This window comes from Rhea pennata, chromosome 1 (assembly GCF_028389875.1).
Source record: "Rhea pennata isolate bPtePen1 chromosome 1, bPtePen1.pri, whole genome shotgun sequence".
NCBI lineage: Eukaryota > Metazoa > Chordata > Aves > Rheiformes > Rheidae > Rhea > Rhea pennata.
The window spans coordinates 79069415-79084012 of record NC_084663.1 but is presented as its reverse complement, the minus strand read 5'-3'; the positions used below and the strand labels follow the sequence as shown (position 1 = coordinate 79084012).

Here is a 14598-nt window from a genome sequence, read left to right as displayed (position 1 = left end):
TGACACTGAGTTGTTAAGGTCACTTTGGCATGTAGACTGCTTAATTGACCCAGACTAGTCATACAATTTATTTCCCCAGTGAAATACCATTGTAATTTACACAGAAAATACTTTCACAGAGTACAGTAAATCATTGCTTCTGAATAGAGGCATTGTTTGCCTTGCAAATAAGTAGCATATTGTAAGATCCTCTTTCCTATGAGATGCCTAAAATCTGAAAGTGTTTAAAATGCAACAAAGGAAATGGCCAGCCCAATGACAGACGGGTAAAGTTTCTAATTTGCCTGTGTATCTTTGTATCCCTGCAGACCATCAGCAGAGCATTTATGAATGGCAGTGCACTGGAACATGTTGTAGAGTTTGGCTTGGATTACCCAGAAGGCATGGCAGTAGATTGGCTAGGAAAGAACTTGTATTGGGCTGATACTGGAACAAATCGCATTGAAGTGTCAAAACTGGATGGACAACATCGCCAAGTGCTGGTGTGGAAAGATCTTGACAGTCCACGGGCACTGGCATTGGACCCTGCTGAGGGGTAACTTGTTGGTTTAATTTTGTTTATTAATGTTGGAAAATAACATACAAATACTTACAGTTAGGCCTGCTAGTTAAGAATTGTATATAAATCCTGAGAAAACTGAGCAGTGGAATATAACCTCATAATTTAGAGTATGAGGGCTTGAGGAATATGCTTTTAATGTCCTGAATAATCATTAAGAATACTACACAAAAATCAGAGAAGCTCGTTAAAAAGGGATTTATATATATATTTTTTTAAATTAATCACAGAATCAAAATAGCTGTACCAGGGGTATGGGAACCTCTGGATTCACCAAGGGGAAATCCTGCTTAACCAATCTGATAGCTTTCTATAATGTAATGACTGGCTGGGTAGATGATAGGAGAGCAGTGGACGTTGTGTACCTTGACTTCAGCAAGGCTTTTGACACTGTCTCCCATAACATCCCCCTAGATAAGCTCAGGAAGTGTGCGTTAGACGAGTGGATAGTGAGGTGGTTCGAGAACTGGCTGAAAGGCAGAGCTCAGAGGGTTGTGGTCAGTGGCGTGGAGTCTAGCTGGAGGCCTGTGGCTAGTGGCATCCCCCTGAACTCAGTACTGGGTCCCATCCTGTTCAGCTTATTCATCAGTGACCTGAATGAAGGGACAGAGTGCCTCCTCAGCAAGTTAGCTCATGATACCAAGCTGGGGGGAGTGGCTGCTGCCCCAGAGGGCTGTGTGCCATTCTGAGAGACCTGGACAGGCTGGAGAGTTGGACAGAGAGGAGCCTCCTGAGGTTCAACAAGAGCAAGTGCAGGGTCCTGTACCTAGGGAGAAATAACTCCATGCACCAGCACAGGCTGGGGGCTGACCTCCTGGAAAGCAGCTCTGTAGAGAAGGACCTGGGAGTGCTGGTGGATGACAAATAGACCATGAGCCATCAATGTGCCCTTGTGGCCAGGAAGGCCAATGGTCTCCTTGGATGTGTTAGAAAGAGTGTTGCCATTAGGTCGAGGGAGGTGATCCTGTCGCTCAACTCGGCCCTGGTGAGGCCTCATCTGGAGTACTGCATCCAGTTCTGGGCTTCCCAGTACAAGAGAGACATGGAGCCACTGGAGAGAGCCCAGCATAGGGCTACAAAGATGATCAGAGGAGTGGAGCGAGCATCTGCCCTGTGAGGAATGGCTGTGAGAGTTGGGCCTGTTCAGCCTGGAGAAGAGAAGACTGAGAGGGGATCTTATCAATGTGTATAAGTACCTGAAGGGAGGGTGTCAAAGGGATGGGGCTAAACTCTTTTTGGTTGTCACAAGTGACAGGACAAGAGGCAACGGGCACAAACTGAACCACAGGAAGTTCCGCCTGAACATGAGGGTGAATTTCTTCACTGTGAGAGTGACAGAGCCCTGGACCAGGTTGCCCAGAGAAGTTGTGGAGTCTCCTTCTCTGGAGATATTCAAAGCCCACCTGCACGCAATCCTGTCTGACATGCCCTAGGAGACCTTTCTTGAGCATGGGGATTGGACTAGATCTCCAGAGGTCCCTTCCAACCTTACTGATTCTATGACTATATTTGTACTTTTAGAATGAAACTCCTTTTTATAACAAGATAGGGTCCTATAAGGGTATTAAGTGATTTAACTTGAAAGTGGGGGATAAAGCTTATTATCTGAGAATAAGAAAGGTGTTTGTTTCTTCAGGTATGATAGCCTTTTTTTTTTTGTTGTCATGGAAAAAGGGGGGCAAGGGTAGAGAAACAGCAGAAACAGCTATACCCACCTTTCCTTGAAATGAAAGATTTCCTGAGAAGAAAACTCAGGATTCTTTGAATTGGATTCAAAATGAAATAGGAAAAATAGAGAGAGGGGGGAAAAAAGTGGGGGATATTAAACTGTCCAATTTATAAAATAGCTCTTCTTATTTGGCATTAATTACTGCAAAACCTTTTTGAGGTACCAGTATTGTATTACTGTACAAATGAAGGAACGTAATTTTCAAGTATTATGAATTATCCCAGCTTCCAGTGACTATGCGAGAATTAGAGCAATACAGAAAACTCAGTGCCAGGCAAACACAAACTTCTTGCTTCCTTTCAGCAAAGGGGTCACCGCTCTCTTAGTGCTTAGTGAAGCCAAGTACTACACCTTTTTCAGTGGGATGTGTAGATGGGGCTTAGCCCTGATGTGCTGGGGTTGCCTGGAGAAGTAGATTGGAGAGCATCTGAGAGCAGACTGCTAGTTACTCAGCTGTAACAAAATATTGCTTCGAATTTTTTAGTTTTATGCCAGGAGTGTGGGTTTTCTTTTCCAAGGATTATTATAATTCAGTGTTTACAGATTGGGGGAAAAAAAATCTTGAATTTAATGTTCTGCAGAACACAAACACCATTCTGTTTCAGAACTGGACAAAAGAAACGAAATTGAATTTTGTTCTAGGCCAAACTCCCTGCTTCATCTCTTGTTCTAAGGCTACGTTATGTAATTTTAGCTCATATAGAAGTTTTCATGGTGTCATTACTATGGGGGCAGTTCTCACACTTAGTTTCATGCTGTGTCCAATCTGCGAAATTTTCAAGTATTAGAAAGAAAACTTCAGGTTTTCTTACTGGTGATAAAGAATGGCCCACCCTTGGTCATCAGTTTCTGAAGCAACCTGTTCCAGTCTGTTGTTCAGTTGATTGTAATTAATAAAAACTTTACAGATTCATTGGTTACTACAGCTTGAGCTAAAGGTATTAATGTAACTGTCTCACTTTTAAAATGGTATTAGCTTTATGTCTTGGAAGAAATGACTAACTATCTGATATCAGTTGTCAAATATACAGGCCTTTCTGCTCCTACGGAAAGAAGATATTAATATGTGGAAGCCTGAGCTTCTGCCAAATGAAGCTAAATTGTCATGTAAATACATAATAACTTGCATGTTTGCTCCAGTGGAAATGCCATACAGTTTTGTGGCATTCTGCCATCAGCAGAAATGGAGACACTGCTATATGGCTGATTGAATTAGTTGTGTGGAGATAAGCAGTGACACCCACTAACAAAGCCTTGCATACCCCTGCTTTCCTACCATTTTTATTCCAGCATTTGGTGGACAACTGAATAAAAACAGAAGACAGTTTTTGCAAAGTAGCATAGAAATACTGTGCTAAATAACCAGGCATAAATGAAAGTACTCTATTGCCAGCCTTTTTTCTCTTAACTGATGTGGATTTGTTAAGATTGAAATGCTTTCATAAAGAAGATGCTGGTAAAAATCCAGCTTCATGTGGAAAAAATAATGTTGGAAGCACTTTGAGGAAATCTGACTCACTACTTTGCTTGTGTTTTGAAATAGATGTTTAGTGTAATGGGGCCTAATAAATGCCTAAATTCATAACTCTTGTTTTCCCTACTCTCTTTAAGAATTTCTTCTTTCCTTTTTCTTTTTCTTTCTTTCTTTTTTTTTTTTGTTTTCATTTTCTGCTTAAGTTCTCTTTTGAATAAACGTGACATATTTTTGCCTTTTAATCAGGTTTATGTACTGGACTGAATGGGGCGGTAAGCCGAAGATCGACAGAGCTGGTATGGATGGAAGTGAGCGGACTACTTTGGTACCAAATGTGGGACGTGCTAACGGCCTAACTATTGATTATGCTAAAAGACGACTGTACTGGACTGACCTCGATACCAACCTAATAGAGTCATCCAACATGCTGGGTGAGCCCCAGAGCCCTGGGCTGTGTGACGGGGATAGTGGCATTCTTTCGCAGTTTCTTAAGGCAAATTATTGCTTTGATAATGCAAAAATACGTATCTTAAGACAAAAATAGAATTTTCCGAACTCACACCTTTAATATTTGCTTCTATACTTGATGTTTATGCAACACAGCACTCAGTGAGGCCTCAAGTTTCTTGTATGCAATATAGTTGCTCACAAAGTTAAAATTATACAAGCTATGCATGTTTTTAGTTATATGTAGGACAAAGTTGTCAACTTTTAGTGTTTTGGAGAGTCTTGTTTTGCTGCTCTGAAGAATGTTGGCAAATACATAGCAAACACTTCATTGTCTGTAGAAAGGTAGAGGGAAAGCCAAGATAACAGCTTATTGGATGCTTTTCCCTGTGTAATTTTTTTTTTTTTTTTTTTTTTTTTTTTTTTTTTTTTTTGGTATCCTTGGGGTTCAGGCATTCTTCCAATATGCTGAGTGCTATGGAGCTTTACCTGGCCAGTACTGGTCACCAGGGAAGTTCTCTTTTACACTAGAGTCTGCATGAGTGTTTTATAAATGGTCCTTACAGATAAATGGAGGTGCAGTATGTTATTCTGTCAGTGTCCCAAAGGTGGTGTATGGGGGTCCTGGGCCCTCTAAGGTTGGCTCAATATCATATTTTTAACATCTCTAAAGCCACAGGAGTAGAATGCCTTGTTGTATGCCATGTTAGTCAGATTAGCATTGTCACTAGCCAATATTTAGCAGGCTGAAAGAGTTCATCTACTTTAAACTTCACACTTGCAATAATAGGACAAAGCTAGAAAAAGATAAAAACAGCAAAATGCATTACTAGGAATCATATGTAATAGAAAAGTATTTCTTCAACTTCTCCTGTGTTTCAGTGTGCTATTGAGGCTGACTCAATACTCCACTGTATCCCTTAGAAGCAATACGTAGAATTAGAATTTTGTCTTTCCTATCCCTCTGGCTATTGATGGCAGGATGCATTACAGCATGTTTCTTCTCTGTGCAACAGGAAATGACTTCTCTCTTGTTAATCTCCTACTCATTTTCTGTGAGTAGACACCAGGGCACCACATGGTAATAAAGCTTTGCATGGTTGAAATCGGTCCCCTTCTCCTCAGTCTTCCTCCCAAAACATGCTCTTTAAGGTCTCTTAACCTTTCTGAGGTAGATACAGTTAACTGGTTCTTGTCTTGAGTTTTCCACTGGTCCTTCCTCTTATGACGTTGCAGAGACAGATTAGTTTAACTTAATTTTTCTCATAATACAATGTAGAATCATCTTCAATTCTGTCTCTGTTAGCAGTGGGCAAAGAATCGAACATAGTGCCAGAGATGACAGCCTGGGAATTCAGTGTCAAGATCCTGCATCTCCTTCAGAGAGATACTGTTTAATCTAAGGAGAAGGCAAAGGACAGGATCTTTCTGATAACCTGTTTTGAAAATTATCAGGTTTTTTTCTTTAGTTAAGTATGTTCTGTTCCGTGAATCACAAGCAGGATTGTTGGCATGTTTCTATAATAGAAAAAGGGCCCTTAGGCTTTAGGGTGGTGTTTTGAATATGGCACATCATTTTATAATTATAAAATAGTAACTTTAAAGCAAGTATATTTTAACATTTCTATGTCGGGGACACATCCAACAGCATCCCCAAATAATTCTGCTTTTTCTCTCCCATTGTTTTTGGAAACAGGCCTTGACCGTGAGATTATCGCTGATGATTTGCCTCACCCATTTGGCTTGACTCAGTATCAGGATTACATTTATTGGACAGACTGGAGCCGGCGCAGCATTGAACGAGCCAATAAGACCAGTGGCCAGAACCGAACTATCATCCAAGGACACTTGGATTATGTTATGGACATTTTGGTCTTCCATTCCTCTAGGCAGGCAGGCTGGAATGAATGTGCCTCTAGCAATGGTCACTGCTCTCATCTGTGTTTAGCTGTACCTGTTGGTGGTTTTGTGTGTGGATGCCCAGCTCACTATTCCTTGAACTCTGACAACAGGACTTGCAGTGGTAAGCCATGATGTGTGGAAATAAACTTCAGAAGCAGAGATCCTTAGTAATGGATACAAGCATTTTATGGGGGAAAAGGAGTTTTATTTTTTACAGGTTTGCTTTGCTGATAGTCAAGTTATAACTAGTTTCTCTTCTAGATACCAAATATGTGTTTGAAATCTTTATATTGTCCTAGCATCCCTTCCCCTATATAAAGCAGGATATGTGACCAAATAAAGATGGCAATAAAAATACATATTTTAAAGTATAAGCTTCTAATAGTAAAATCCTATCAACCTTTAAGCGAAGGTACGGTATTAAAAGTAAAAAAATGTTTCAACAGGCCAGTACTGCAGTAAAATATGAAAAAACGGATCTATTGAATCTTTTCCCTGACTCTTTGAGCTAAAGCTGCATAAGTAGGAATGCTGGAAATACTTTTCGTTTTGTATCTGTCCACACTTCTTAAACACTTGTTTTCTTATTTATTTTTAATCTCACCTGACATAAAGGATATTGGGTAGTTTTGTGTATATTCTGGACTTCTCGTGGCCTTTAGGTGGGTCAGGATTTATTTGCTGGCTGATGAGCTGCTGAAGTAGGCTGTGCTTCAGAGCTACACTCATAGCCTCGAAAGTGTGTGCTCTGCAGCAAGGAGAGACTTGGCTCTGCTGCCTCTGCAGCACTTTGCATTTCTGATCTCAGTGCAGCCAGGCCCCACTTTTCTTCATTGCTGTGTAGAATATGAACCACAAGGCCCCTCAGGCTGTGTGTAATTAGTTTCTAACCAAATAATTTATCCATCTTGCAGTAACTGGCTGCCAGTGAAGCACTCATAATTTTGGCATCCATGCTGGATGCTGATTTGCACTGGTGTCATTCAGATTAGTCAGTGGGTTAAGAGATGCATGGTACAGAGAGACGGATTGTATCTTGTCTACATTATGCATGAGTAGAGAGCTCCAAATGTTGGTTTTAAGACCAAAAGCAAGGTTGCTTGTTCTGCAAATGCTACCTCATGGAATTTTTTGAAAATCATGCCCTTTGGAAAAGTCTGCTTTATCTCAGCTGTGTGCTCTGTACTGCTCCTCCTCTTTATTACAAGGGATGTGTGCATGACAGCTGGATCTTTGTATTTTAACATTCTCTCTCCTTTCTGCAAGTTAGAAGCAAAGTTGGTACCATTCTGGTAAAATTCTGGAGGAATCTGACTTCCAGTGGAGAATAAGTAGCAAAATGATAAAAGATCATGTTTTCTTTTGAAAATGTTCTTGGTAACAAAGGAACAAGAAAAATACAGGAAATACGTTGCAAAGAAATTGGACCGTTTCCCCTTGTGCAGTTTAGAGTCTTTTAGGAGCCATTAATCATTTTCTTTGTGCCATATTCCAACCTGGTGACTTTCCAGACTCTCATCTGTACATAACTGGAGACTTAAACTTCTCTGCTTATGATTTAATTTTTCTCTTGGCCACTATAATTGGAGCATGAATAGTCTTAACTTTCTCTTGCCTGCTTTACCTGATTATGTATCAGAGGCCAGTTCCTTCCTTTCTGGATCACACTGCTCATGTTTGTATAGATTGTTTTAATTATGGGAAGGACACAGGACTCTGGCTAGCTCTGGTGTCCTTTCAGACCCACCATGTGTTGTGAAGTTTGAATGCAGTGTTCTTCCGGAGATGTGCTCGCTGCACTCACTCACAAAAACATAGTGCAAGTATGTGACTGTTGGGAGGGAAGGTGATAAAAACTGGGAGGTGACTTCCAAAATCAGTGCTGTTTTGGAGATATGGAGATTCAAAGGAGGAATTTTGCAGTTATCTGTTCAAATATCAAAATCTGCAGTTATCTATTCCAAGTTGGAAGCCAGTGGCTTCCAAGACAGTGACAGACTGTCTTCAGGGGGAAAAGAAGAAAGGATGTTAGATGCTTATGCCAGTGTGTTTGGCTGTATTATTTGTTTTATCCTCAGCTTATTTTTCTTTGCATTTCTCTCTCAGCTGCTTGATAAGAATACTGATCTTTTCTGAATTTACTGTTTTGCTATATGTATTCAGTATAAACTTTGGTTTGCTTTTATTGTACTTTCTCCTACAGTTAAGACCTAAATAGAAAAAGGCTTAAGTTACTGGAGACATGCTTGGAGGAGAAATACAGGTTTTCCAGAAAGCAAAAATAACTTGTAACTAGGTCTGATTTTTATAGGACATTAGGATTGAGTGTTTGTTGCCAAGGAAACTCCCCCCACCACCCTTTTCTTTTCCAGCAGCCAGAATAAGCGTTCAAAGGGTATGCCTAAAATAACAAAGAATGATGATGTTCTCTGGAAGGTTCTTGCTCCGTCTCCTTCCAAGGTGCTGCCTTACCTGTGTTTTACAGGCTGGATTGAATGAGAGCAATATCCCACTGCTAACCTTTCCAGACTTGAGCTATAGAAAATTGATTATACAAATGTCAGGGAGGCTGCAAACTGCATTTCTGGCTGCTGGATCTTGTGCTGTCTTGTACAGCAGTGGTTCCAGGTAGACCATTATTGAAAAAAATGCTGTAAAAGGGGGAAATACTTTCACTGCCTCATCTGATTTCTGACCCAGTTATGTAATACAGGGAAGTTTTTTTTAACAAGGCATTAAGTGTACTTGCCTTGTGCACTAACAGTAAAATAACACTGGTAAGTTACAACTGAATGAGATGGAGAAGTCTTTTTTTTTTTTTTTTTTTTTTGCTGTTTGACAGTACTTATAAGAAAAAAATTATTCATCCAGGAAATTTTTAGTGGACATCTGGAAAATTGGAGCAGAGCATTGGATTTTTTTTTCTGCTTGCAGGGTAGCATTCCCAGCTGAGTGCCTAGAAATATTTAGGATAAATCTGAGAAGATTGAATAGCTTTTTCTGCAAAAACCCAGCCTGTACTCACTTAAAACATTTTCCTAGTTGTCATTTCATTCTGGTGTAGGTGGAAAGAGAGTTTGTAGGAAAAGAACTGGACCACCCTAATGGCCATCTCTGTCCCTGTGAGCTGCAAATAAGAAACCAGTGCTGACTTTTGCTCCGCTTTCTTTCCACACTCTGCAAGTGGAGTGTGTTTAGCAAGGTAATTTTGACAGAAGTCTTCACATTCATTAGTCCTGGGATGCTTGAAATTATCTTTGGCAGTTACATCCACATTTGAACATTTATAATAAATAAAAAAGGTCATTTGAAAGGCTTTCCAAACTGAAAAGAGGATTGTTTTATGTTTTGGGTTTTTTCAGCAAAGGAAGAGGGAGGAAGGGAATGAAATATTAGGTACTGTCTGGTTTTATGGAGTCATGGTCGTTCTTGAACGTATGAATACCCAGCATTTTTGCGGTGTTAACTTTCCTTCTTCTCTCTCTTTTTATCTTTCCGTTCTTTTTTTTAACCCATCAAGCTCCTACAACCTTTCTACTGTTCAGTCAGAAGAATGCAATTAACCGCATGGTGATAGACGAGCAACAGAGTCCAGATATTATACTCCCTATCCACAGCCTCAGGAATGTTCGAGCCATTGATTATGACCCCCTGGATAAACAACTGTACTGGATTGATTCTCGACAGAATATCATCCGCAAGGCACAAGAAGATGGCAGCCAGGTATGCTGTGGGTGACAGAGTTACTAAAAGACGAGGGCAGCTTGCTTTATACCCAGCACTGAATGGATTGTACTTAAAAAAAAAAAAAAAAAAAAAAAAAAAAAAAAAAGAAAAAAAAAAAGTATGGATTTCCTGATTTTCCTGCAGATTAGAAGCTGCCAATTGCCAGAACAAATGGCAAATGGGAGTTTCTGGATTAGTAACCCTCAAACAGTAACTTAGGAGATGCTGCAGGAAAAGAACATTGAAAATCAAGTCCTACTTAAAGATACTGTTGTCTGTTGTCTGCAGTACTTTACTTACTCAGTGTTGTCTGTTGGCCAGGGGTTGCTGGAAACCCCCATATAAGAGAAGTGAAACAAGGAATGGAAGATTCTTGGGAGAAATTAAGTGTATCAGAGATTGAAAGAGCATTTGCGAATGAGCAGAGTGCAGGAACATTGACACAGACATGAGGAGCCTGGGGCTCCGTGAGCATCTAAACTCTGTCTAAAGCCTATGAGGTTCTAGTGGGGATGAGAAGAAAAATGTTGTCAACTATAGAGGCACTGGATACAGAAGTTGAAATTAGTGACATGTAAGAGACAGGTTCAGAAAAAAGTCTTTAACTGGTGAAATTTTATTTATTTATTAACTTTTTCTGATTCTATAGAAAAAGTAGAGTGAGGTAGAAGGCAAAAGGGAATACAGGTTTAGTGAGGTTAAATGTGTGCAATGACTGCTTATTCCTTTTCCACCTTTAAAATCAGTCTTTCCTTCCTGTATTTTTTTGAAAGGAAGGAGGAGCAGGAAACTAAGATAGACAACACAGGTAGTATGCTCATCTGTGTGGTGCTGGATCCTGCTGGAATGTCCTTCAGTCTTGATTCTTAATATAGCAATGGTTTTAGTTTTGGAATATCTGAAAATTTAACACCCAAAACTAGCTGAAGACACCATTTTTGCCAGCTTCAGCAGAATAAAGAAATGCAGGATTTCAGGCACACCCTTTCTTACAGATGACAAGCCAGAAAAAGTTAGGCAGACTTTCCAATGAAAGGTTTAATATGAGAGATGAGGGGGTAGGAAGATGGGGGCTGCACATCTCAAAAGCATCAGATTTTCCAAAAAGATTAATCTCAGCTGTGTTTTGTAAATTATAAATTTTCTTTAGATTTTTGGAAAAGTTTAGGAGAGGACATCTGTTATGTTAATTCAATTAGGTTCACCTTTTGCTACAGAGAGACTATGCAGTGTTTTTCTGATAAAAAAAAAAGAATATGTGAACTCCAGAGGTCTGGACCAGTAAAAGAGAAGAACTTTTGAGCAGAAATATGTTAGCTGGAAATGTTATAAAGTCACAGGCTTATATTGGTGTCCTTACTGTCTGTTGGCAGAGTTTCCTTCCCATTTATGATTCATCCATATATTATATCCCTCAAGTGATATATGATATATGATAATGATGATGCAGAGGAGTGAGGCAGGATTTCAAGTCCTGTCTGGCCTTACTTTGCCTGTGTTTTTATCTTTTCTAATGTTCAGCTTCAGCTTTGGGAATTATTGGTGATATGAATCTGTCTGTTATAGAGGGCTAAGTGTTCTGGGTTTGGAACCATCTGAACTGAACTTAGGATTGTCAGGAAACCAAAGATAATGAAGCTGAACCTGAATCTTCAACATACAGACTATTTTGACTATTGGTAAAACTTGCAAAATCTTGTAAACTGCAACCAACTTGCATGATCTTCATTACCACAAACCATCAGGACATTACCACTAACCATCAGACTATATCTAATCATGGTCTCAAGGGACAACTGGACCTGGCTGTCTCCTGCTTTAGGGTAGTATTTTGGAGGCTTCCCTTTCCTGTACAGTAGTTTGATCTGGAGCATCCATAGGAAATAAAATTGCTTACGTTAGATGAGATTTAATGCTCTTCTGGGGGGTGTTTTTCATCCTTTTAGAGCTTTACTGTTGTGACAAGTCCAGTTCCCAACCAGAACCTAGACATGCAGCCCTACGACCTGAGCATTGATATCTACAGCCGCTATATCTATTGGACCTGCGAAGCCACTAATGTGATCAATGTGACACGCCTGGATGGGAGATCTGTGGGAGTGGTGCTCAAAGGAGATCAAGATAGGCCCAGGGCCATTGTGGTGAATCCAGAGAAGGGGTATGTAGCTGAAATGGAGTGATGTGGGGGAAAGCCAAGCTGAAGATCTTGTGAATCGAATTGTTATCTTGTTGCTGATTGGTTTCTTTTCAGAGAGTAAAAGTATCTCTGACATTTGTTAAGCTGTCTTGGTCACACTGCAAAAATGTGGAAGTATCTAATAAACTTTTATTTTCCTTTTCCAGATACATGTATTTCACCAACCTACAGGAAAGATCTCCCAAAATTGAGAGAGCAGCATTGGATGGAACTGAACGAGAGGTGCTTTTTTTCAGTGGTTTGAGCAAGCCCATAGCCTTAGCTATTGACAGCCAGCTTGGCAAATTGTTTTGGGCTGATTCAGACCTACGGAGAATTGAAAGCAGTGACCTTTCAGGTAGAATAGCGCTTTAATTCAGTGATTCGTTTCTATGGTGTGGGTGTTGGGGAATGCAAGGAAAGGTGTCTCCTTTGCCTTCCTACTATAAACAGCCTGTGATTCTAATCACTCCTTAAATTCCCAGCTAGGGAATGTGCATGATTCATGCAGCATACCTTTTCAGTTTCATACCTCTGTCTATTATTTGCATTATTAATTGCTACACATGCTATTTACTTTGATTTCTTATTTCAATACCTTTGTGTGGTTTCCCAAAGTCAGTTCACGAATAAATTTCTGCAGTTTTGGAAAGGGGAAGAGAGAAGGGTTGTTTTTAAAGGCATTGGTTTTGTTGCAGTAAACTCTCAATCAGAGGAGAATATTCCCTCTTAGTGGAAAAATCTTTTCTGTAGAGTTAAAGCAATAGATGTGCAGGTTACTTACGTATCTGCCATTTAGGGTGAAATAATGTGACAAGGATATAGCAGATCTAACATCTCACTGTTCTCAAAAGGCAAAACTCCTTGTTCCAGAAGTACCAGAACTGGGACAAAAGTGAGGAAAAATCATGCAGTTAGAGTAAGTGAGACTGAGATTTCTCTCATTCACTCACTGGATCCAGCAGGTTGCTGGATCAGATCGGCTGTCCCGTGTAGCTTCAGCAGTAATTTGCTGTGATAGTAGTTGGGCTGGATGTTGCTGCAGGAAGTGATAGAACGTTCTGAGCAAACACTTGCCTGTCTGCGTTTTGTATCATTGGGTACACAGCCCCCTTGACAGTGCTGCAAGTGAAGGGCAATGACAGAATTTCTTCTTCCTGTACAGGTAAGAGTTGTACATGTCCTTGTACTTCAGCAGTGTTATTCTGCTCTCTCTCAGAAGCATACATGTACATGCATAAGGACATACAGTGCTATCTGGGAGCATATGTGAAAATTTAGGAAGAATCTGATAGTTCATAGTAACATGTTTTACTGATGGTATGATGCCTTCATTTGAAGTAGCAGCATGTAATCCCTTTGATACCAGCGCGCTTTTCAGACTTCTGTTAGTTAACCTGCGAGAATAAGCTTTTGGAGTGGAAAACGTTCTTTCATTTTTCCTAGGTGGTTGTAACTAAGGCTCAGCAAGATAGTAATTTTCTTCAGTGACACGCTTGACATGTCACTGGAAGATTCAGGATCCCTAATGAACTGTGACCTCCTGACTCTTTGCTCTTTTAAAACAAAGGATTTACGCATTTTTGAATTGTTTTGAAAAACAATGGTGGGATGCTCTGGACTGTCCCGCATCCAAGATCTGCATGAGTTGACTGAAGGGCAGCAGAGTACCATATATACCGTGTTTCTCTTTTGCGTCTGTTGTTGGGGGAAAAAAAAAAAAAAAAAAAAAAAGACAGCGGAGGAGGAGATAGGTGTGAATTCTAACTCAGTCATTTTTAATGATTTTACTTTAAAAAGAATATAGCTGTTGGATCTCGTGTGTTGTGTAGTAAAAGCTCACCATTCTTTTCATGAAAATGAAGAAAAAATCTTTCCAAAACCTTTCTTGCTTTTTGGCTTTTGCACTGCAAATAGATTGCTGTAATTACCACGATAAATTACTAACTGCTGAGATGCATTCCTGTGCTTAGGAATGCTGATTAATAGGCTCTTTTCACTGGCAAGGTAATTTTTCTGCATTTTAGCTTCTTGAAAACATGCACTGTCTCTTATTTCTGGCCTGTGTAGATGCTACTACCCATAAAGAGAAGGAGAGGTAAATGACTTTGGTATGATGCAGTCATTCTCTTCCTCCTTGTTATTCAGGCCTGCAGTTAGGACATAGTTATGCTGCCCAAATGTGAGATCCTATTGAAGCTAACCAGATTCTTTTCATGATTAAAGGACTGTTTATGAAAAGATGACTGAAATTAGCTCCTTACCATGGAAAATATTTGGAAATTAGTTTTTCTATTCCAGAATAATTAGTGTGATTTAGAAATGGTTTTGGAATTAAGTCGTTTTTATTTGGAAACAGAATGTGCTATGTGTGTTTTTTTTTTTTTTTTTTGGTTTGTTTGTTTGTTTATACCTTTTTGTAAAAGGTATTTCTGAAAAGAGAATGGCGATGTCAGTGGACAAAGTTCCACTCAATCACATTTCCCTTTCATGTGCAATTCCCAGTAAAATGGACTAGCACCCTGATGAGTCAGCTTCAGATTTTATTGTTAGTTTGTGGAAAGAGTAATTTCAGTGTCTTGGTT

The 14598-nt window shown here is 39.8% G+C and overlaps 1 protein-coding gene across 4 annotated transcripts in view; it reads left to right on the top strand.

The window, feature by feature from the left end:
* LRP6 (LDL receptor related protein 6) overlaps positions 1–14598 on the top strand; it is a 122855-nt gene that overhangs the window by 93448 nt on the left and 14809 nt on the right. For all 4 annotated transcript variants that reach the window (XM_062592805.1, XM_062592789.1, XM_062592779.1 and 1 more), the window contains 6 exons: positions 309–535; positions 4009–4193; positions 5906–6232; positions 9632–9834; positions 11784–11995; positions 12181–12371. In XM_062592805.1, the coding sequence (XP_062448789.1) occupies positions 309–535; positions 4009–4193; positions 5906–6232; positions 9632–9834; positions 11784–11995; positions 12181–12371 (1345 nt within the window). The remainder of the gene's footprint in view (positions 1–308; positions 536–4008; positions 4194–5905; positions 6233–9631; positions 9835–11783; positions 11996–12180; positions 12372–14598) is intronic.